Below are 10,495 nucleotides of genomic sequence, written 5' to 3' on the forward strand. Positions count from 1 at the left end.
CTTTTCTCTAGGAACTACAAGCAGGATGTTTATCCCAGAAAAGTGCCCTCCCTCCACATGGACCTTTATCCAGCCACATCTTGTTCTTTTTCACAGTGCATTATTACCAACAGTGCTTGGTTATTGCCAAGAATCCTTGTCTGTTATTACCAACAGTCCTTGGTTGGCTTCAGAGCCACACACACATCAGCCCCTTATGCCCCCCTGGGCACCAGGACCCTGCACCACTCCCTCCCTCCTTCCCATCAGGGTCCTGCCAGCCCATTCCCAGCCCCTCTGGACATCAGGACCGTTCAGATCCCACCCTGAACTCCACCCCGGTGGGACACATCCCACCCGTCACGGGGGGATCCAGCACCAGGTTGTGCAGCAGGTCCAACCTCCTGCCCCGCTGGTGCCCTTGCACCGTTCCTGCTGTTGCCTGGTTTGTGCCACCTTCCCAAACTGAACCAGTTCCCAGGGCTTTCTCAGCGTTTCTCCTACTCACAACCTGCTGTGCTTCCTCTTTCCTTTTCCTTTTGAGGCCAAGCCAGAGACAGGCTCTCCTGCCACAGAGAGGGCGGCGGGTGGGCTTTGCCTCGTGCAAATCCTCTTCCCCAAACCACAGCCTGGGTCCCCTCAAGGCAGAGAGGGGGACAGAAGGAGGGAGCTGCAGCCATCAGTCCCACTCCTGCAGCTCCTGCACACCCAGGACCTGCTCCCAGGCAGTGCCATGGAGGGAGAGGTGGATAATCAGCAGAGTGTGGTGAAGCTGGTGGCTGTGTTTGAAGAGCACTGGTAAGGAGGGAGGGTTCTGGGTGCTGAGGGGGTGTGTGGGCTCCACGTGGAGTGGGTTTTGGAAGGAAGAAACCCACCGTGGAGGCTGTGGTTTGGAGGCTGTGGAGAAGTTGACAAGGTGATTTGTTGTTCTTTATCACTCTGTCTTCCTCCCGCTGTGGGTCATGAACAGAAGCCTGAAAACCTCAGTGGCATGTGAGTGACTCTGCCTGGCTCAGGTTGTGGTAGCCTGTTCCCCCCACACTCAGTACTGGCTGGTGAATCCTTTTGCTGCTGCTGCTGCTGCTGGGGAAAAGAATTGTGGTTTGCAAATATGTAGGCAGGGGTCTTCTTCCTCTGGGAATTAACTGCCTGGGTGTCTGGGAGGATCCCAGCCTCAGACTGTGCAGTTGTTTGCAGAGGTGTGGCTCCTAGGAAAGAAAGGTGAAGCATTGTGTTAAGGGGGAGAGCAAGTGCCTTTTGTAAAACAGCACCATTATTTGGAGTGTGAGCTGGGACCCTCAGACAGTGTGGTTCTAGGGTTGGAGTGAAGAGATCTGCCCTGATTCTGGTGTAAAAGGAATACTGAGGCTTGAGGTGAGTTATTGTTGAGGTCTGTGCCTCAGTTTCTCCATCTGTTGAATCAGGATACAGAATCCTGCCTTTCCTTGTCCCCATGAGGTGCTCTCAGTGAGCATTAATAGGGCTGTGTGGTTGGGCAGGTGAGTTTTACATCAATTCCTAGAGTGGCTCAGGCACAGGGTTTCCTTTTACTCCAAGAACTTTGCCTGCATCTCCACTGGGTGCTTTTCCTGGGATTTGTGGTTGTCCCCATCAACCCCCATAATGTTGTGTTGGAACTGCTGCAGGGTTTGATCTGCCTCCACATCACTGCTGCAGAGTGTTTGTTGTTTATCATGGAGTGTGAGTTTGATTTAGAGGAAATAAAAGTAACTTGGGACTTTCAGAGGAAGCTGGGGAACCTGGGAACGAGTTTTCTGGAACAGAAAATGATTTGGCCCAAGTCAGCACAAACAGAAAGAGAGAAGTTCCCTGTGGGAGCTCTGCAGTGGGTTTAGGCTGACAGGTCTGGGAGGCACTGGGAGAGATGGATAAAGACTCTGTCTCTGAAGGGTTCTGCCAGTCCCCTTGGGCAGAAGGAGATGTGTGCATGGCTGTGGATCTACTCCTGAGCTCACAGACTTGTGCTTGGGAGGGACCCAACATCGTCTTCAGATGAATCTCTACCCCTCAAGTCACCTCCTATCCTCAACTTTGCAGTTCTGTGTCCAGTTTCACACAGGTTTTTCCATCCTCATCCCACTCCTGTCTGCAGACCCACAGTGGATCTTTCCAGTTTATGCCCAGAGCAGTTTCCTACAGGGACCAGCTCTCGGATGACAGACAACTCACTGTCACCTTCACAGCCTGGCTTCTCTCCCATGCCTGCTCTTTTCCCTTTGCCAGAAAAGGAAAGAGAAAACACCACCAAAAAAACAACCTGTCTGCAAAACCACCTACACAAGCCCTGCTCTTGGCTATTGGGCTTCTCCCCACTTTGGATCTGCAGTGCCAGAGCTGTACCTGGGAAATAATTGGATATGCCTGGGATAAACAGCAGAATCCTGCTTTTCTAGAGCAGGACAGGAACAGGCCACAGCAGCAGGAGGCACTGGGAAAAAAGAAGCTGGATCCTGGCCCCATGGGGGATGTTGGGGATGTTTGTACTGCAGGGCTGGAGCAGAGCAGAGCAGTGTCAGTGCTAGGGAGCTGCTGCTCTTGTCACCTTTGCTCGAGGACAGTGGCTTTGAGCTGGGCCTGGGAGCTTGTTGGGAGAAGGGGTGAGCTGATCACACTGATTCCTTTGTAGCAGGGACAGCAAATTTGCCTGCAGGGATAACCAGGCTCCTCACAGCCAGACCACTGCTGCAGCCAGCCAGCCCCAGCAGCTTCCAGCATCCCCTGCCCGCTGGAGCCTCTCCCCGAGGGCTGCCAGGCTCCAAGGGGAGCAAGAGCAGGAGGAGGAGCAGCAAGGTCAGCATGGACTCAGCTTCAAATGCCTCCGTTCTTTGCGACACAAAATCCGTGAGGATAACTGGAGGAGGCCCCAGGGCCTGGGGCTGGAGCCTGGCAAGGAGGTGAGCTCTGGAGGTGGCTCAGGGGACCCTGGTGGGTGCCCATGCTCAGGCATGGAACTGCCTGAGCTGGCTCAGAGCTTGGGGTCACATCTCCTCCCACTCCATACAGGAACCAGAGGAAAAGAAAATCGCTCTGGAGCTGCTGGAGACAGAGCAGGCTTATGTCAACCGCCTCCACCTCCTCGACCAGGTGAGCTGGGCAGTGGAGGGGCTCATGCAAGGAGATTTTGGAGAGGGTGAAGGTGTACAACAGAGAGACAAGTGGGCTGCTGGTCTTCTTGGCCAGGGATTTGGTCTGGTCTTTGCCTTTCCTACACCCCCCCTTTCCACGGAGCACCCTTGTCCCATCAAAGCCTTCCCACTGCTTCTCTCTTGGGGCCTGGGATTTCCCCCCTGCACAGGGTCAGGCCTTTCACTGAGCCATGTGCCAGTCTCAGAGAGGGAATGGGATCCTCAGGCCTCTTCCTGACCCTTTTTGTTCACCTCTTCTTTCTTCCAGGTGTTCTACACAGAGCTGATGAAAGAAGCCAAAACTGGAAAGACGGTCCCAGAGGAGGTGGTGAAAATGATCTTCTCCAACATCTCCTCCATCCACCAGTTTCACTCCGAGTTCTTCCTGCCAGAGCTGCGGAAGCGCATGGAGGATTGGTGAGCTCAGGGGGACACCTGGAGCAGTGCTGAGTCTGGGCTCCCACCAGGACCAGAGCTCGGCCTGCTTTGCTCCAAATGTCTTTGTGCTGGAAAGCACTTCCTTAAAACACTCAGATCAGAGCATTTCTGAAAAGTGGGGGTGACATCTCAGGTGGTTTTAGGATGTGCCCAGGTGTGACCAGCCCAGACTGGCTGCAAGCTTGGGACATTCTCATCCTGGAGAGCAGGCAGTTGTGTGAGGGGTGTAGCAGGTTGCAGCAGTACAAATGTTAGTAGAAAAGTTAGGAGCTGGCACAGGTTGCCCAGAGAAGCTGTGGCTGCCCCATCCCTGGAAGTATCCAAGGCCAGCTTGAACGGGGCTTGGAGCAACCTGATCTAGTGGAAGGTGTCCCTGCCCATGGCAGGGGGTGGAATGGGATGACCTTTAAGGTCCCTTTCAGCCCAAACCATTCTGGGATCCTGTGAAACCACCACACCCCTTCGTGTGATCCCTCACTGTCTGTCTGCCCCAATGCACTGAGGAAGCTGCTGTTCCCTCCTGCAGGAACTGCAACCCCCGGATTGGGGATGTGATCCAGAAACTTGCACCATTCCTCAAGATGTACGGGGAATACGTGAAGAACTTCGACAAGGCCGTGGAGCTCATCACTGCCTGGTCAGAGAAATCCCCGCCCTTCCAGGAGCTCATTGCTGACATCCAGGTGAGGGCAGGGTGAGGGACCACAGCAGTGCTCCCCAAAATCTCCTTGCTCCACCCAGCAGAGGGTGGGAGCTGCCTTGGTCACTGTTCCTCTCTCCGTGCCTGGTGTCTCTCCCCAGAAGAGGAAGGTCTGTGCTAATCTAACGCTGCAGCACCACATGCTGGAGCCTGTGCAGAGGATCCCACGCTACGAACTCCTCCTGAAGGATTATGTCCAGAAACTGCCGCCTGAGTCCCCCGACCGGGGCGATGCCGAGAGTAAGGGCTCTGTCTGGCCCACCCTGGGGAGTGGCAGGGTGGGTTTGTAGGGGAAATAACAATCCCTAGTGTTGTACACAGGCATTAGAAAACCTGGATTCACTCACCAGCTGCCCTGAGCTCTGATAAACCTCTCAGTCTGATCCTTTTCTGGCAGGGAGAGGGATTAATCTGCCCTTCCAGGGGCTGTGGAGGTCAGTGAGGAAGGGTGATGTTTCAGGATAAGGGTGGTCCCTCCAGAGCATCCCCTAGGGAGACCTGCAGAGCTGTCAGACCCTTGTAGATAACACAGTTCCCAGTCCTGCTGGGATGGAGGGATATGGGACTGTCTGTCTGTCCTCCCAGGACCCCACCACGCACAGTCTGGCCATACCTGGACTCTTGTGCAGCATTTTGGGGCCGTTTGGGTTGGGTCCAGGGGAAGGCAGCAGCCACCACACATGTACATCCATGAGGGACAGACCCAGGAGCTTCCTCCCACAGCTCCAGAGCAGGTGTTTAACCTCCAGCCTCTCTCTTCTCTTTGCAGAGGCCCTGGAGATGATCTTTATGGTGGCCAAGCACTCCAACGCAGCTATCGCCGAGATGGTGAGCGCCTGTCCCAGCTGGAAGTGCTCTGCAGCTCCTGAATGGGACAGGAGCACTGTGGGTTCAGCACAGGAGCTAAGACCCTGCTCTTGATGCCTGACCCCATCACCCTGAGCCTGGGGAGTCATGTCTGTAACATCAGTGATGTGACCAGCTGCTCAAGGCTGGGATTTGCTCCCAGAGATGAATCCGGGCTGAGAGAGCAAGTGCCACCTCTCCCAGTTATCAGCAGCTGGCTTGGGAGGTGGGGATGGGGGGAATCCAGGGGTGGCAAGGTCGTGGCTGCTCATCACCCCACAAAAACAGGTCCCTCTGCCTCCCCCAGGAACGGCTGCAGAACCTCTGGGTGGTCTATCAGCGGCTGGGCCTCGAGGATGACATTGTGGATCCCTCCAACCAGCTGATCAAGGAGGGACCCATCCAAAAAGTCTCCACCCGCAACAACAGCACGTCGGAGAAGTACCTGTTCCTGGTGGGAGCTGGGGTGCCCAGGGGAAGGGGAGGGAGCAGATAAGATGGGAATGGGGGCAGAGGCAGCACAGCCTGGCGTGGGTGCTGCTGGGTCATCTCGGCACAGAGGGGATGAATTCAGAGGTGGGAGATTGGACCCTGCTCAATGCAGGGCATCCTGTGTAGGATGTGGTTGGGAATCTGCTGATCCCATGGGCAAGGCAGCCCTGGGAGGTGCCTCTCTCCCCTTTGTAGGGTGGGAGAGGGCTGGGGCAGAAACAGTCACGTTTTAGGCGGATTCTTCCCAAGGACCAGCTCAGGCTTGGGGGATCTGATCCCCCAGATCCCAAGGAAGCCCCCAGCTGGGAGCAGGCAGGTACTGGGCTCCAACCCATCCCTCTCCCCGCTCCCAGTTCAACAACATGCTGCTGTACTGCGTGCCCAAGGTCATCCAGGTGGGCGCCGAGTTCCAGGTCCGCCTGCGCATGGACGTGGACGGCATGAAGGTCAGACAGGCACCTTGTCTTTGTGCTTCCCCCAGACCTTGACTCCTCCAAGAGCCCCCCAATTTGGGGTGTAACGTGGCTGCTGCCCCTCACTTCCTCGGGAAGGAGGGAGGAGCTGGAGCCAGGGCTGGCTTTGTGGGCGAGGTTGGTACGCTCTGATCCTGCGAAATGCCAGTGAAATCTTGTGCACGTGGGATCTGAGGGGCTGAAGGGCTTGTGCCCGAGGGACATCCCTGTGCCTCACACCATGGAGGAAGGTCTCTGCGTGCTGGAGGTGGCTTCAGCTCCACATCCCTTCTCCGGTGTCTGGCAGGTGTGGGGGCTGAAGGACACAGAGTTCCCTCACACCTTCCTGGTGTCGGGAAAGCAGCGGACGCTGCAGCTGCAGGCCAGGTAAGGGGAAGGGGGACCTCACCCAGACCCTCAGGGAGCAGGGACAACAGCTTATCCATCTCCCTTTTGTATCCAGGTCTGGGGAGGAGATGGATGCCTGGATTAAGGTACCACCGAGTGCTGGGAGTGGTGGCACATCTGCCTCATCCCAGCGGGATGCTCTGTGTCAGGGCAGCCCCCAACTGCCCCTCCAGCCCTGCCTTTCCCTCTAGGCCTTCCAAGATGCCATTGACAGGAAGGAGAAGAGAAGTGAGACCTTTAGGACAGCAGTACCTGGACTGGAGACAGACAGCCCTGCACTGAAGGTACCCTCCTGCTCTCCCCGTGCCCCCTGCACAGAGCCCACCTTGCTGTGCCTCAGCTCTCCTCGCTAAACCGAGCTGGGGGGAGGCTGCGGACGGGGAGAAGGGCTGAGGAGGGGAAGGGGCGAGAGCAGAGGGCTGGGACCACCCAGAGCACGGCTGGCCAGCCCCACTGATGCAGCCCCCGACCCTCAGACAGAGGAGCTGGGCCGCCGAGCTCCGCAGTGGGTGCGGGACAACCTGGTGACGATGTGCATGCGCTGCAGGGAGCCCTTCAACGCCATCACCCGCCGGAGACACCACTGCCGAGCCTGTGGATACGTGAGTCCCCTCTCCCCTCCTTCCCCTCCCTCCTGGCCTGCTCGGGTGGCTGCTGGGGCAGGACCACACCTCTCCTACACCGTGTATCCCTTTCCCCCCCAGGCTCAGGGTTGCTCCCGCCCCTCAGCTCCTCACGGAGCTGTCCCTGGATGCCCCAGTCTCAGCAGTGTCCCTGTCTGTGGCTGCAGGTGGTGTGTGCTCGCTGCTCTGACTACAAGGCTGAGCTGCAGTACGACGGGAACCGCCTGAACCGCGTCTGCCAGGAGTGTTACATCTTCCTGACGGGCCACGCGGTGCCCGAGGACCGGGAGGGGAAGCACAAAGGCATCCTGGAGGTGAGCTCTGCCCCCCTCTGTCCCTCTGAGCTCTGCCACCCACCCTGGTCCCCAGCGTCGCTGTCCCAGCCTGGCCCTGCCCCTGCAGCAGGAGGGGTGCGAGTCACTCCCACAGCAGTCAGAGGGAGCATGTGCTGAGCTCCCTCCTGCTCCAAGCCCAGGGACCCCCCAACAGCCAGGGCTCCCTTCACCACGGGATCTCAGCAGCACCCTCACAGCCAGGACAGCCCCTTGCCTGCCCCTGCTTTTGGGGGTTTGATGGAGTGGGTGGGGAATTCCCCAGGAAAGGGCCTTGGCTTGGTGCCCTTTCTGCCTCCTGCACTGAGTATTGAGAGATTTGTTGGGGTTTTTTTGGCAGAAAGGAGCTGCAGAGGTATCAAGCAGGAGTTTGCTCTGCAGTTCCCTGCAGCTGCTGGACAAGAACGGCAAGGGGGGGACGCGGGGCTGGTTTGTGATCCCGCAGGACGATCCCCTCGTGCTGTACATCTACGCAGCCCCCCAGGTAAGGCCGGGCTCGGATCCATCCTCAAGGGACATCCCGCTGTGCCCACCCCCTGCCTCCCACCACTGTCTGTCCTTGGCAGGACGTGCGAGCCCACACCTCCATCCCCCTCCTGGGCTACCAGGTGAAGGACCTGCCCCAGAGCGACTCCCGCCACCTCTTCCAGCTGGCGCAGTCCGGGCAGGTTCACACCTTCCTGGCCGACACCGAGGAGCTGAAGCGGCGCTGGATGAGGGCCATGGCACGCTCTGCCGCAGGGATCACACCCCCAGAGGATGAGGAGGAGGATGCAGACCCCTGTGACAAAGCAGAATGAGGCCATTCCCACCCCTGGGCCGCCTGGGGAGTCACCTCCCCAGCCTGTCCTCGCCGCTGGCTTCATGCAGACCCGCGACATCTCTGCGCTTGGGTTACCATCATGAAAAGGACCACACGGACAAGCCGGATTCCCCTTCCCCTCGCTCCTTGCCCCCCGCACTGGACGGAACGAGGCGGAGGGATGGGGGTCTTGGGAGGTCCTCGCCCCTGCAGCCCCGCCGCTGTGCAGTACCGCCGGCGGCCACGCGAGGGCAGCCCCGGCCCGCCCTTGCTCCGTCCCGGCGCGGGGGTGCCCGGAGCGGTGAATCTGTGGGATTGGGGTTGCTGGGATAAATCCCAGGGATAAATCCCGCCTGCGACCCGTCTCCGCAGTCCGTGCAGCCTTCTTCGGGGGTGTATTTTCCACGGGATTGTCCCCATGCCTCCACATCGCCGTATCTGTCACCAGCCCTGGTCTGATGCCCTGCAGGGACCCAGTTTGTGGCTCACCCACACACCTCAGGGACCCCAGTGCTGGGTTTAGGATGTCCCCTCCCAGCTTGTCACCACTCCTGGCCTCACACTGCTGCAGTCCCATGGTGTGGGTGTTCCTCCTTACCACAGACACCCCTCACCTGCATCACTGAGCCACTCCACACTCCTGCCCCTCCCAGACTTTCCCTTCACCCCCTCCTGTCCACAAGCACTTTCCACCCTTGCACCTCCCTCAGTTACTTGTTTCCTGGGGCAAAACACTCTGGGACAAGGTTGTGTCCACACAGGTGCTGCTGTGATGCTGAGGAGACACAGGGGATCCCCCTCTCTGTCGTCATCATAACGAGCACCCCTGGTTGTTTCACGCAGCACTTTAGGCTGCAGCCCCACATTTTTCTCTCTGCATCCTCTTTAGCTCCCCAAGAATGTTGCCTGGGCAGAAGTTGCCACTTCTGAGCCTGCCAGGGGCTGAAATGGGACGCAGGAACCCATGGAGCTGGAGGAGCCCACAATCCCTGGCCGGCAGGGAGGGCTGTCCTTTGCAGGCAGGGGTTGCTGCCTGAGCCTGGACCACACAGCAGCTCCAGCACAGCAGCCTTGGGCAGAGCCCAGGGGTGCCACAGGCTGAACAGATCCATGGAGACAGGGAAGGGAAGGGAGCTGGAGCAGGATACTGCAAATAGGGACATCTCTTGGGGAAAGCATGTGGAATAAAGGTGGATGGGGGGGCCTCAGAGAGACAGGAAAAAGCCATAAGCATCCTTCCTCCATCTACCCAGCTCAGCTCATCCTGGGAAAGGGTAAACCATGGTGGTTTTATCTCCTCCAGCTAAAGAGATCCCATCAAGGAAGAGGGAGAGGAGCTGGATGTCAGGGCAAAAACTCTGCCAAAGCAGTTGCCCCTCAGGGTGCCACCCAGCGTGGGGCTGAGCCCAGAAGAAGCAAACAATGCAGGGCCTTCCAGGGACACCCCAAAACAGCCCTCGTGGGAAGGGGAAACCCCACCAACACCGGAAAAGCCCTGGAAAAGCTGCTGGGGGGGAAGAGTGAGCAAGGGGAAGCCCACAGGGCTGGCAGGCTCTGCGTGGTGGCCCTTGGTGTGGCGTCACCCCTGTGTCAGTGAGGAACAAAACAAGCCCAGAGCAGGGACCTGCCCTCAGCCCTGAATGGGCCTAAGAATAGATTTCCTGTTTACCCAGGGAGGAATTGCTCCTGGGGCAGAGGGCACCTGGGGGCTATTTTTACCAGCTCCTGCCCTCCTCCTTCCTGACCCCCAGCACCCTTGGGGGGACCCATGTGTGCCACAGGAAAGGGGCTGTCAGGGAAGAGAGGTGGCCTGGGGGCAGAGGGGGTGACAGGGCATCAGGGCAGGTCACTGCCATGGCTTTGGCATCGTGCCTTACTCAAATATGGGGAGACAGTATCCCCAATCTCTCAGTGGAAGACCAAATTTACAGGAGGTATCATGGTGCCCCCACTCTGCTTTCCTAGAAAAAAACCCCAAACAAACAAAAACCCCCAAACAAACAAACAAAAAAACAAACAAAAAAACCCCAAAACAAAACAAAACAAAGGAAACAAGAAAAAAAAAAGACATTTTTGCACCCAAGAAATGCAGAGAACACACCGATGAATCTGAATTTGCTCTCCCCATCCTTTCTCAGTCCCCTGCAGTGATGGTCAAGCGGAGCAGTTTGGCCTCTCCCCTCCCCCGGCAGAAAGTGAAACCCGGAGCAGAAGTCACAGTTTCCTATTCTCGAGAATGGGGAAGGCTCGGGAGGCCACTTACGGGAATCCCCCCCC

General features: G+C 57.9%; 1 protein-coding gene across 1 annotated transcript; it reads left to right on the forward strand.

The window, feature by feature from the left end:
• Positions 1-8,383, forward strand: FGD2 (FYVE, RhoGEF and PH domain containing 2). The gene is made up of 16 exons (XM_018079763.3): positions 1-777; positions 2,627-2,894; positions 3,004-3,084; positions 3,394-3,542; positions 4,090-4,246; positions 4,365-4,503; positions 5,033-5,091; positions 5,417-5,563; positions 5,955-6,047; positions 6,361-6,440; positions 6,517-6,547; positions 6,653-6,745; positions 6,938-7,063; positions 7,252-7,398; positions 7,757-7,900; positions 7,983-8,383. The coding sequence occupies exons 1-16, from the start codon at positions 713-715 to the stop codon at positions 8,214-8,216; spliced, it is 2,013 nt and encodes a 670-aa protein (XP_017935252.1). The 5' UTR covers positions 1-712; the 3' UTR covers positions 8,217-8,383.
• The last annotated feature ends 2,112 nt before the right edge of the window (positions 8,384-10,495 follow it).

This window comes from Manacus vitellinus, unplaced genomic scaffold (genome assembly GCF_001715985.3).
Source record: "Manacus vitellinus isolate BGI_N305 unplaced genomic scaffold, ASM171598v3 scaffold_47_pilon, whole genome shotgun sequence".
Lineage (NCBI taxonomy): Eukaryota > Metazoa > Chordata > Aves > Passeriformes > Pipridae > Manacus > Manacus vitellinus.

Coding starts and splice junctions, on each gene's coding strand:
- FGD2 (XM_018079763.3), top strand. CDS start 713: ATGGAGGGAGAGGTGGATAATCAGCAGAGTGTGGTGAAGCTGGTGGCT. Junction 3,543..4,089: donor CGGAAGCGCATGGAGGATTG/GTGAGCTCAGGG, acceptor TCCCTCCTGCAG/GAACTGCAACCCCCGGATTG. Junction 6,746..6,937: donor CAGACAGCCCTGCACTGAAG/GTACCCTCCTGC, acceptor CCCGACCCTCAG/ACAGAGGAGCTGGGCCGCCG.